Source organism: Triturus cristatus, chromosome 2_1 (genome assembly GCF_964204655.1).
Source record: "Triturus cristatus chromosome 2_1, aTriCri1.1, whole genome shotgun sequence".
NCBI classification, from domain to species: domain Eukaryota; kingdom Metazoa; phylum Chordata; class Amphibia; order Caudata; family Salamandridae; genus Triturus; species Triturus cristatus.
Window position 1 is genome coordinate 717,123,320 of NC_140581.1, and position 13,947 is coordinate 717,137,266.

General features: G+C 39.5%; 1 protein-coding gene across 2 annotated transcripts in view; it reads left to right on the plus strand.

Moving 5' to 3' along the window:
• The window catches only part of DMXL1 (Dmx like 1), a 1,781,042-nt gene that overhangs the window by 728,256 nt on the left and 1,038,839 nt on the right, over positions 1-13,947 (plus strand). For both annotated transcript variants that reach the window (XM_085632653.1, XM_085632652.1), the window contains exon 18: positions 9,596-11,296. In XM_085632653.1, coding sequence (XP_085488779.1) covers positions 9,596-11,296 — 1,701 coding nt within the window. The remainder of the gene's footprint in view (positions 1-9,595; positions 11,297-13,947) is intronic.

Consider the following 13,947-nt stretch of genomic DNA (forward strand, 5'->3'; position numbering starts at 1 on the left):
CAGAGGCATAAACCACAACAACACATGTTATTCAGTGATTCTGATGGTGGAATTGCATGGACAGATTGAACAGGCAATGTCGACGTTTCGACCCTATGAAGAGGTGCAGCTTTGTACGCATCTAAAGCGGGTCTTCATCAGGACAAAGAAGAAAATACGGCAGCCTGTAAGTGCGAAAATAGATCAGAACTATGTGTGTGTGATATAATTTAAGCCAAACTAAAAACTTTTTGTCAGTGGCAAAAATGCTCACCTGGAAAATAGGAAATGTACGATTTACGATCCTAAGGACACCTATACGGAGATGTCAGCCGACATCCCTATCAATCAGCTCTATCTGTTCTGCAACAAATAAGGGAGATTAAAATAATATCAAGTCTTTCCTATAAGGCTGCCCAGTATGATATAAAGCAGGGGAAACACGTACCTTGGAGGTTAGCTATTTCAGTCAGACATGTGGTGCCGTCGTAACGATCACCCAATACTGTAAAAGGAACAACATTTTTATCCTGTTAAACCGTTGAATATGATTATTATACATACTGCGTCTATTGTAGACAGCAATTAAATCATTGAATACACCCAAAACCTTATGTGCGAAAAATTAAAACTCGAGACAGACACTAGATGTAATAAAATAAAGAGCCCATGACAAACGAGTTAATAAAGCATCCGTTGTGAAGGCGATTGTTTAAATATTACGCAAGTGGCTTATTTGTATCCAATGGTACGGTTATTTAACCATGAGGCGTGACTCGTAAAGCTTTTTTTTTAAAAAACGAGCACGTACTGGGACATTTCAAGTCCGGGCGGTACAGATCGCCAGTAAAGTAAAACATTTAACTAAACTCGGGAAAAGTTTAGCACTGCATGGAACACTTAATTGTTCGTATAATTGAAAAATGTCCTCGGAGTCAGTGTACCATTAACGGTTAATATAGTCAGTGCAGCGAAGCATAACGCGGTTGTCTGATGGAGATTAGCAACAACACTTACTAGGTACACTCTCTAGGGACGTCCGAATCCGTCAACCGCTCTGCAAATAATGGCGACGCGTGGGTAGTGAGACCCGCTATTTCACATAATCCCGTGAGGTCTGTGAGTGCGTCAACTAGTCACACCCTCTATTGGTACAACACACAGTGTGGATTCTCCGTAGTCATGGATACCGGAGGCGGGCTCATGGCAAAGAATCCTTGTGAACACAGTATATAGCAGAAGTGTCTATCGACATTACCTGTTCATATCCATCATTACATCAATTTGTACATAGACAGTGTGCTTTTAAATTAACCCTAATCATATGTTGTACATTCGCAAGTATTGAACCCTTAATTTCTCATACAAAAATATAAATATAACAAAATAATGCATAAATTACGCAAACCAACGCCACGATGTCGTTTACAAAAACATTTTTGCTCTTCCTTGTCAGCATCGCGATGGTATGACTAAACCCAGCAATATAAGTATATTTATACTGCGATAGTATATAGTTGGCAAGATCATAATGATTGTCATACACATTGTAGGAGCAAAAGGTTAATCAATACAACTCCAGCAAAAAGATACCCTGGAACTAAAAGCCTAGTCGAAAATTTACAGACCTCCCAATCAAATTATTACAATTTACTCATTTGAATGTAGGTCTCTTCATGTTCATTGAGGCCATGACTAACAGCCTCAAGGGTATGGATCCAACGACATTCTCTGTAGTTCAGGGAGGTAGCAGCATTACCACCCCTCTGATGTAATATGATTTTTTCTATGACCCACCATTCAAGGTGTTCATGGGTATGTCCTGCCCTTCTGTAGTGTTCTACTAGGGGTGCTCCCTGCGTCTTACATTTTAATCTAATCTGGTGCTGTAGTATCCTGTTCTTCACTTTCTGGGTCGTCTGGCCGACATAAATCAGTTGACATGGACATCTAATACAATAGACAACATTTTGGCTATTACAATTAGTAAACTGATTCAGGCCATATGTCTTTCCCCGATGTAAAAATGTACTACCAGATATGGTATACTGGCATGCTTTACAGTGACTGCACCTATGATGTCCAATTATAGGTGGCAAACTGAGTTGTGATCTAATATCAGGTAAGGGAGATGGTTCTAAATACGAGGACACTACATAATCTTTGATATTCTTTGCACGTTTAAATGAAAACATAGGTGCCTCAGTCATACAAATTTCAGGTCCCACCAAGTTCCAATATTTTTTAATAACCTATTTGATATCATTGCTTCGGGTATTGAAAGTTGTTACACATACCAATTTTTCCATTTTTTGGTGGTCTCTTGGTTGTACTTCAAGTAAGGTTTCACGAGGTCTATACCAGGCTCTTTTTCTGGCTCTGTTGAGCAATCCCTTAGGGTACCCCCTATCCCTCAGTTTGATGACAAGTACATCCGTTTCCTTAAAATAATCCTTTCTTCTAGTACAATTGCGGCGTAATCGCAAAAACTGTCCATATGGTAAATTGTCCCTAAGATTCCCAGGGTGATGGAAATTATACTACAACAAGGTGTTTCTGTCCGTAGGTTTTATATATAGATTCATTACTATTCTTCCATCTTCTTCTTCCAATGTCAAATCCAAGAATGGAATCGAATCATTACTGTGAGTTATGGTAAATTGAATATCAACGCAGCAGGAATTCAGCCAAGTTAGAAACGAGATCAATTGATCAACAGTACCTGACCACAGCATAAGGATATCATCAATATATCGCTTCCAAGCAGATATATTATTGATATAGGGATTTTGATCTGAGAGATGTTCTTATCCTCAAAGTGATCCATAAATAAATTTGCTAGGCTCGGTGCGAACCCAGCTCCCATGGCTACTCCTCTGCATTGGTAGTAGAAAACATTGTGAAACATGAAATAGTTTCTTGTCATTGCAATCTGTAACAATTGTACAAGAAATTCAGTGGGGATCCAGTGGGGTTGAGGACGAGTGTCTAATACGTTCCTGATAACATCAATGGCCTCCTTTTGCGGTATACTGGTATATAACGAACACACGTCTAGTGTGACAACTGTGTAGATCTATCAAACGGTTGATCTTCAAACAATTGGATAGTATGCATTGTATCTCGGATGAAAGATCTAGTCTCAAGGACAAATGGTTGTAAAAAGCTGTCCAAATATTGATTCAAGGGTTCCAACACTGATCCACATCCGGACACAATTGGTCTTCCCGGAGGTTTTTGTAGATTTGTGTGTACTTTTGGAATAGTATACATCGTGGGAATCCTGGGATTTGTTTTATTGAGGAACCTGCATTCGCGTTCTGAAAGGAATCCTTCTTCAATGCCATGATTGGTAAGATCTCTAATTAGTTTGGCAGTTTCCTTAGTGGGATCACCTGGGATCCGAGTGTAGCTGTTAAGGCAACTAAGTTGTTGGTTGATCTCCTCAATATAATCTTCTGTATTTTGCACCACCTCAGCTCCCCCTTGTCTGCAGTCTTAATCACAATAGATTTGTTATCATTCTATGAATAGACTATTTTTATTCAACTGTATTCGTCATTGTAAATGTATGCTATACATGTCAATTTATGTTCAAACATTGTGTCACTAAGCACGTTCAGTCACTAATTGTCTAATGTCATTTTGGTTTTATGTTGGTTAGTCCTGTACATAATAATTTTCTAAGGAATATTTGTTGGATTCAAATATAGCAAAAAGATTTTTTTGTTGCCTCTTTCAAATTGTTATATATGTGTGTGTATACATATTTGTATATACTTCTGTATTTAATGAACACTTGAATATTGATCATATGCATTTAGTGCAGTGTACTGAAATTACTTCATTCCCAACAGAACCACTGTTCTAGTTCTATTTAATCACCCAGGTTCTGAGGGTTACTGGGTTACCCCATTATCTACAATGCCAACAACTATATGGCAGAAGTATGCACAGCATGTGAAACTACAGCACTACATACCACGGACAGATGCTTACAGGGTAAGTAATATTTTTCTTTACAGCTGTGAAGACCATGGAAATATAGCAAGGTGGCTTGATACCTTTGGTTTTATTTGTAGCTTACCTCAGAATGTAATCATTTAGTACTCATAATTTCTTATGTTTAGAATCCCAAAACTCCTTTTGTTTAATGACTGTTCAAACTATTCAAGTTTGAAATTCTGACCTTGTTTTAAATGTAATAAATATAAAGTACATTTTGGACTTTCATTATTAAATCTTAGTCCCAATTCAATTTTCTGGACACCGATTTAGATATGTTAAGTTTCGTAAATTAAATCTTAGCTTTGTTATCTTTGTTCTTTTCACACAGCTTTCTAAATAATATCTTTAGGACAACTATATTAATAAAATATGTGATATATATGGAGTTTTTTTCATTTATTCTGAGGAGGTGTCCATAGCAACATTATGGGGTTCCTTTATTGAACTGTAGTAAATGGCGAGGACAGGCCAGTGGCATAATTAGATGTTAGCAAGAGGAAAGTTGGAAAAGTAGCTTTAATTAGCAGAATAGCATCATAATTCTTTTCTTGACATTACATTCTTAGAAATAAACAATGCTACTGTGAGGGCTGCTGCCTGGTTGTTAATATGCTTGAAAGGACTCTGTGTTCTTGGTATGGAGAGTTCGTGTTTTCTGGGAGACTTGACCTTTATCCAACATGTATCAGATCTGTTCTGTGACCCAAGGGACTATGTTGACCTTTACTTCTCCCTCTTCTTCTGGGTCACCTAAGATTTCTATGTTTAACCAGTGAGACCTGATCTTCGCCTCCAACATCAAGGTTTTAGTTTGGTGATGAATGCTCCTTTTGTGCTCATTCAAGGTTTTTTCTAATGACGTTCCAGTGGAATTGGCTTGCAAACATGATTCCATTAAAAAAAGTAGCCTTATCGGTGGCATGAATCTTCTGTAATATGCTTCAAATCTGGGTGCTTGCTCTATTTGATTTTTAGTAGCTCTCACTTCTTTCAGAATTGCTTTGAATATAAATGTGGTTGAGATTGACACAGACATTGAGGATGGAGAGCTTTCAGTCTCTCATTGATCTTCGTAGTCCTTTGTGTTTGATGAGAGCTGACTCTGGGAATGTGGAGTATTGAATATGCCAAACTCTCCATTGTCATCTCGTCCAGAAAGGATGTTCAATAACTGTAATGGATTAGAGTTATGTCACAGTGGTTGGTTTAGGGCACCTTCTAGAACATACTGTATTCTGGGTTTGTGGATCCATCCTAAATTGCATTGTGGGTATTTTACTTGCACTAATAGTTATTGTTTCTTGGCTTTAGATAGAATGGCCAGAACACTTGGAATAATCTGTGTATCTGCTTCATGTTGAAAAGAAAGATGAGTGAGTGTATTGTCACGAAGCCACAGCAAATGAATATTCCTTAGAGGGAAGAGTTATGTATATTCTCTTCTGAAAGGTTGGTACGTTACAAATGCCCTGGGGAGAGGATTGTTGAGTTCTGAGCCCTCCCTTTTATCCTGCCCAGCTCACCCTTGAAATGCTGCTTGTGCTAAACCTGTTTTGAGGCATATATGAAACAGAAGGGGCAAGACTCTCAGATGCTCTTTGCTAAGATGTAGCAAGAGGTGACAGATGCAGCTGTGGTTGTTTAGGGCTAGACAATGGGGTTGTCATTTGCTAATGGTGCATTATTGGTAACTGTCATTGCTGATTCATGAACTAGAGTCTGAGGATTTTTTTCTATCTGGTCTCAGTTAGCTGATGCTTGTGCATCGAACTATCTGTGGTTGAATGCCCCCCAACCCCCCCCCCCCCGTCCCAGATCCCCAGAACTGTATTGTTTCAGTGTTCTAGAATTGCCTGGTGAAAATTGTTGGTTCCTTTCTTGGAATGATCCGGTGATCATGCCGAGCTGAGTGGAGCTTAGAGCCTGAGACTTAGATTTGGTTACCAAGGATGGCCTTGTTGCACATAAATCACAGTTGCGTGACTTGGAGTCTGTGTTCCCTTTATGTACGTAATATGGTCCACTTTTTACTATGACTTGGACTTTGTGATGCCTGTTACCTTAACTTAGTCACTGGTTATCTGCAGAATCTGAGTAGCTGGCAATCTGTTGGTACTAGGGAAGTTTCTGCAAAAGTAGCTGGTAATCTGCAGACAGTAGGGTTAGGTTCTCCAAAAAAAACTGCTGATTGAGATAAGGTCTATTCTGAGTCCACTCTGTCCACTGTCATAGAAAAACTATAGATTTCCACAAAGGAAGGGTTCACTTTTTCCATATTACCAATCGACCTTGGCAAACAGCAAGTCAGGATTAAATGAGGTCTCATTCCTGAGGTTTATTCCCTATCCATCCCTGCCAAGCTGGTCAACTACTCCTACTTGAAAATTAACTGGCAAGGCTCTGTTTAGATGTTATCGGAAGTAACCCTTTGTAGGTCTCGCCTGACCCAGCGCATGCGCTGGTCTGGCGAGACTTTTTGAGAGGGCTCCAAAAAGTGCTACCAGGCCAGCCTAGAGCTACAGTGCATGTGCGCGGGCGCGCGCGCCGCACTTGACCGCGATTACTTTCACTTTAAGGCGGCCGCTTTGATGTTTGATCGCGATCACTTTCACTTTCGCGGTCGCACGGCCGCTTGACATAGCCAATAGGTCTCGCTTTTGGGACCTTATAAGTATTTAGTTATGCAACTGTTGCATGGCTAAACACTTATAAGGTCCCAAAGGCGAGACCTATTGGCTATGCCAATGCTTGTTAAGTCTTTTTCTTGCACAATGCTTCTAATTATTTTCATATGTCTTCTTATTTTATTGTACAAGCCTAGCTACTTATTAAAAGTTCTTTATTTATTTCTGGACAGAGGTATAATCAGCCAAAAGGCCTTTACCATATTGCCTGTATGCACTTTGATGCATCCATGTTGGGAATAAAGGACGCTGCTCATCTGCAAAGGGGGGGGGGGGGGGGTAAGGGAGCTTCCTATGGTTGGTGGTGTAGAGTATATATTGGGAATCCCTGAGTTGAGGGTGTTGGAAGATAGAGAAACATGGGGAGACATTGAGTTAGAGAAGGTTGGTAGTGATGAGATGAATCGTTAAGGCAGTGGTTAGTGTCACATGGTGCGGGAGGGAGCGCAAAAGCTGTATTTTCAATCTAGAACATTATTCAGAAGTTTTCAAAGAATGTCTGTATATTGTTTTTTGTCGTTGTTTTTTCTCTTTTACAATGCCAGATGAAACGAAAAATAGTAACCCTCAATGTAAAAGGCCTCAATACCCTCTAGCTTGAGTAAAACCAAATTTATTTTACCTTCAGCTCAACATTGGTCGCTTACAAGAATCTCATATGCAGATCGTAATTACCCATTTTGGGACTATATCTTTTTATATTACCATGCAGGCATCCTCTCTTAAAGAGGTAGCGTATTATTAACATGGAGCTGAGTGTTATTTCACGTACTGCTGATCCCTCCAACCGGCCATACATGAGACAACCCTCAGCTATGTAATTTTAATTTTATCTATACCGCATAATCCCACTACAGTAGTAACTATACTGATATTATTCAACCACAAAATGTATCAACTAAATGGGCGTAATGGCACTTTATTCTACCCGGTAATGTTAATGGCATTCTTTACTCTGAGCAAAGAAGTGAAACTGGTCTTCTCTTCTGTCTGGTGGTAAAATCATTGGCCCATAGGAGTTGAGGGAATTAACTTTGGGAATGAGTATAAACACCATTTATTTGCTAGTGTTATTTATGGATCATCTGAAATTGATAAGGTCCTATTCCTAAGGTCCTGAACATCTTAAGAGTGTATAGAAAGGTCTATGAGTTGAAAGTGAACCTGTATGAATCTTGACTGTGACTGTTGGATGTCGACTTGGAAGCAGAGTGGAGAGGTCTAGTATTGGAATTGTTGTCGTTCAAATGGTCTAAGCCTAATCTTAAATATTTGGGTAATTATATCAGGCCCATGATGAAAGGTTTGTCCAAGGCCAGTTACCGTAATGTATTAGCTAATGTCAAGAGAGAATTAATTGACTGCCCCTATTTATCTCCTGTTTTGCGAGGCAGGCTACAAAGAAGATGAATGTGTTACCGTGATTATTGCACGTTTCAAGCCCTCTCGCTATTGATTCCTCAGATGGTTGTTTATAATCTACAATCAACATAGGATAGCTTTAAATGGGCTTAGGAAACCCACCACCTCCAGGGCAATGATGAGAGCACATGAGGGTGGAGACACATTGGGTCTTCCAGATTTCTTAAAATACTTTTACAAAGCCCTTTTAAGAGTGGTCTTTAATGGTACCTTAGAGTGACAGAAAATCACTAAATTCACATGGAACATGCTCTAATGGATAGGTCTTTGTTGGATTTGGTCCAGCCTCTCAAGCAATCAAGACCTGGGAAGGCATATTTTTCAGCTATGACTCTCCCAGGATATGAAGCTTGGTATACTAGAAGTAACCCATAGATAACCTCCTTTTCATCTCCATGCACAACAATACATCAACACTTGCATTTTACACCAGTGCTAGAGGGTGACCTACTTCATAAATGGAAAGAAGGGGATTGCAGCAGTCTTTGGAATCTTTATTTATATGGGATAAATTAAGTCACTTGACATCTGTAAGTGGGACTTCACATTAGATGAGGTGGAGAGGTGGAGGGATTGTCAACTGAGACACTTGGCTCTTTTCTCAGCTAAAAGGGAGACAAAGGAGAAGGAGCAAACGCCATTTGGAAAAAAAGTGTTTGATTTGACTAAATGTCTTGTTTCCAAAATATATGTAGTTTAAGAGATGTATGCACGTCTGCCTGGCCGTACTTGACTAGTTTTTCAGAAGTTACTAAAGTCAAAGGCTGCACTACTACAATGCAAACATTGTGGCGGCATATCTGCAGGTGCTCTGCAGTGTACTAAACGTGGAAAATGTGTATAACTGAATGTTCAAATAATATTTACCTCGAATATGCTATTACATATATATGACAGCATAGGAACAAGGAAAAGATGAAAACAGCACATGAGATAAATATTTAGTGGTTATGTCCAACACTATGGACTTACTGGAAAGAGGTTCTGAGACATATTACAGGCATCCTGCTAATCCAGCCAGTGTAATTCTAGATTTGAAACTGCATAATTTAAAAAGGATGAAAGCAAATAATGTTACAGGCAGCTAAACGAACAATCGTGTTTAATTGGAAGCAGATCCCTCCTCTCTACTCATAGAATGGTCAAGGAGATTACGGTCTATTAACGCAATATAGATGTGTACATGAAATCAACAAGGGGAGAATTGATTTTAAATTAATGTGGAAAACATTGAATAATCATTTGAAAGATGCTTACCTAATACTTGTCTAACCTTGAATTTTGAGGTCACCTCATTTTTTGTGTGGCTCATAACATGAGGTGAAAGTTGAGTTTTAGACTTTAATCTTAGATTACACATAGGGGATGGTCTTTAACTGGAAGAGAGGACACTGGTGAGAACTAGTTTTAAATACCTCTGGATGTGTTTTGTATTATTCCCAATAAAATTAATAGAATGTCTTTTAAAAGCATAACTAATGCATTTTTCATTCTCGTTCTAGGACATTTGAGCTCTTCCAGCATATATCCTGTATGTCATGCACCTTACCTTCTTGCAACATCATGCTCCGATGGAAAGGTTAGATTCTGGAGATGCAGAGTTGACATGGAGACTGTTTCCAACACTTCAGAGCACACAGGAAATATTTCATATATTTGGGAGGAATGGCCTTTACTAATAGAAGATGGACTTCACTGTGGAAGTGCTGTGAGTGTTCCAGGGAGGCCAGTTGAAGTAAGCTGTGCACATGCCAACCGTCTAGCAGTTGCATTCAGACAGTCTACTACTAATAACAATCGCTCTTCTCAGGACTTCATGATGCATGTAAGTATTTTTGAATGTGAATCCACAGGAGGTTCAAATTGGATCCTTGAACAGACCATACATTTGGATGAACTCACTACAATTCTAGACCCTGGTATTAGTATTGACAGCAACCTAGTGGCATATAATAGACATGATGTCTATTTATCTTGCAATAAGCACATCATGCACAGCACAAAACACTTAGTTCATTTAGACTGGATGTCTAGAGAAGATGGTTCCCATATTTTAACAGTGGGTATTGGATCCAAACTGCTTATGTATGGACAATACTCTGGAAAGATACAGGAGCAGAGTGGGAAAGACACTTTCACAGTGCCACTTTGGGAGGATGAGAAACACACATCTCAATCTAGGTTTGTACTGCTGCGGCGTGTGGACTTAGTTTCCTCGGTTGAAGGTTCAATCCCTCTCCCTGTATCTTTGTCGTGGGTACGCGATGGCATTCTTGTGGTTGGTATGGACTGTGAAATGCATGTCTATTCTCAATGGAATCCATCTTCCAGACATGAGTCTTGTATTTCAGATTCATACGATGGAAGTACTCCCTCAATAATTAATTTAATGAAACACAGTCAGTCAGTCTGTTCAGGAGTACATCCTCCAAAGAAAAGCTTAACAAGATCAATGACCAGTCTAGCACAGAAAATTATGGGAAAGAAAACTGCATTTGACCTGTCAATGGATATGGAAGATTCAGGTCTCTTTGAAGCAGCACATGCATTATGCCCAACTTTACCTCAGTACCACCCACTGCAGCTTCTGGAGCTCATGGACTTGGGAAAGGTTCGCCGGGCAAAAGCTATTCTGTCTCACCTGGTTAAGTGTATCGCAGGGGAAGTTGTAGCTATCAGTGATACTGAGCCTAACCATGAGCGCCGTCTCCGATCTCTTAGTATAAGTGCTAGTGGCAGTACGGTTAGAGACCCTAAGACCTTTAACAAAACAGAGAATATGGATTACACAGAAATAGACTCAGTTCCTCCACTACCTCTCTATGCTCTTCTTTCAGCTGATGAGGATTCCTCGTATGTAGCCTCTTTTGATAAATCTAACAATTCCAGTAAATCTAAGCAACAGCACAATAGTATTGCAAATGATGATAATTATGAAGAACTTTTCCAAATCCCTTCCTTGAACAACGATGACATCCTTACTCTAGAGGCTGAAGAAGAGACAATAAAACCTCAGGTTATTGATCTTTCTCAATACAGTCCTACCTATTTTGGTCCTGAACACTCACAAGTTCTTTCTAGTCATTTGCTTCATTCTAGCTTACCTGGTCTCACTCGAATGGAACAGATGTCGTTGATGGCTCTTGCGGATACAATAGCTACTACCAGCACTGATATTGGAGAAAGCAGAGATAAAAACCAAGGTTGGTGGTTACATTTTGCTTATTCATTGTTTCACAGTTATTGAAATTATTGCTCAAAAAAAGTTTAACTTGACTAAACCTTTTCGTGTAATTCATGCAATACATTTTCATTAGGTAACCTCTTGGTTAACATATCCGTATGAAAAGTGTCTAAATCTAGGCAACTCCTCCCTCATTCATGCCTACTTCCCACTTCCATATCCTCACTTTCTGTTCTCTCTCTGACCCTCTGCTAGTTAAATCCTCCCCGCTCCTCTGTTTAGCATCCTCCCATCCATGTTACAGTCTCTTTCCCCACCCAGCTCTCTTTATCTTACTCTCTTCCTTTCAGTTTGAGTCAGTACTTTCACTCTGCAGCACTCAATTCCTTTCTAGATAAATCCGCACTATAAACATCAGTGAATGCCTATTATTTCTTTACACCTTTATCATGTTATGTCATATACAATACAACAATGTAGCATCTTGTAATATCACATTGTATCTTTGGAAGGGAAATCCATTAACTAATCGAATATTTCGAGAATTTGATGTTCATACACTACATTTCAATAGTGATATGAACCCACTTTATATGTATCTCCCCACATTTCATGCACAGTTCTAGCTTAATCTGCGGCTCGCTAGCATTAGAGAGGGCTACTCTGTATACCCTTCTCCCTCACACGGGTCACCTAATCCAGCATCTGCAATGTCTGACAGTGAATGTATCATATCTGAGCACACCGATAGTCCTTTGAGGCCCTCTGTTCCCTTCTTGTCACCCTCATGTGGGAGTCCTCTGCCAGTATCCATTCCATCATATCTTATACCCTCAATGCTTTTTTCAGCAGGGTCCTGCAGGTGGAGCTAGTGAATAGTTATTTGGTGTTTTACCAGTACCAACTCTAGCTTTGCAAATTTGTCGGATCCTACCATTCTTGAACCTAGGGACAACGTCCAGCAGATAATGCTTCACAGAGACATCCAGCTTGTTGCCTGCCTTCCACCCTAGTTCTTTACGTCTTTCTTTCAGTATTCAACTACGTTCCCACAATTCCAGGCCACCTGACTAAACAAAGTTTCCATTGCCCCACATCTCTAAAAGGCAGAGGACCTTTTGGTGTGTGTATAGATGTGTATATGTATATGTATGTGTATGTGTATGTATGTATATGTGTATGTATGTATTTATGTGTATGGATGTGTATGTATTAGTGTATGGATGTAGATGTATTTATGTATGTTTATGTATGTATATGTATGTAGGTATACAAGTGTATGTGTGTGTGTGTATATATATATATATATTATCTACTGGCGGTCGCCAGTAGATAGTTATAGTTAGGACCGTGTTTCCATAGGAAATCTGAAAATTCTATTTTGAGTAACTTTGGCGCCGGTTGACGAATCCTCACGAAATTTTCAAAACTAATGGGGCGCTCCGCTCAGCTCCTACCCTGAAAGTCTTGGGGTGATTCGTCAAGCGGGGGCCGAGTAAAAAGGGGGGTCCCAAAACGCGTTTTCCCCATGCATTTTTCCATAGGACCTTTAGTCGAAGGTACAGCCCGAACGGCTGAACAGAATTACTTTAAATTTGGCAGAGAGGTAGTCCTTAGGTCAGGAAAGTGCCTTTTGCAGGTCTGGTGTCAATCTGTTCAGTATTTCCTGAGAAAATAGCATTTAAAAGCATATACATATCTTTAAGCGCGCACCGTGCACGCACCGTGCGAGCACCCTAACGTGCGCGAGCGTAATTCTGATTGGTGGTTACATGTTAGTCAACGTTCGAATCGGTCGAAATCAGGAAGTGTCGGCCGCCATTTTGTTTGTTTTCAGTGCGAGAGTGAAAAAGGAAGGTGGCGAACGTGAAAAGGGGGAAGGGTAGAGAGTTCCTGACCCCCTAGCCTTTGTCAGGGGGTACCTGAAGGACCCCGAAGGCAGAAAAAAAAATTAAATTATTATTTTTTTAAATCGCGGGTTGCGCGCACCGTGCGCGCACGGTGAAAACCCCCCCCCAAAAAATTTTTAATACGTAGTTTATTGTAAAATAAATATATAAAAAAAATAATAATACATAAATAAATTAGCATTTAAAAAAACGTACAAATTCATTGAAAAAACCATAGGTTTCACACGCGTTATAGTTAGGAATTAGCATTTAAAAAACCTTGCAAATTCACTTAAAAAACCATAGGTTTCACACATGTTATAGTTAGGTGGATATTTCACTCGTAAAAAACCAATGAAATTCCCCCGTTATAGTTAGTTCAGATAACTATAACTCGCGCGACCGCCACTCTATCACAAGGATGATTTCATCAGTGATGTCATGAGTGATGCCACTGACCATGTCATGAGTGATGTAATATGTGACGTCATCAGCTGTGGATTGCGGGCGCGCGAGTTATAGTTATCTGAACTAACTATAACGGGGGAATTTCATTGGTTTTTTACGAGTGAAATATCCACCTAACTATAACATGTGTGAAACCTATGGTTTTTTAAGTGAATATATATATGTATGTATATGTATGTATTTATTTAAATTTTGATGCAGTTAAATTGGTGGGTGTAGGAAGATGAAGTGTATTAACTTGAATCTCGCTTTGCTTTGCAAGATGCCCCCTTCCAGTGAACAAAAGTCTACTTCCACTATCATCAGTAATTAG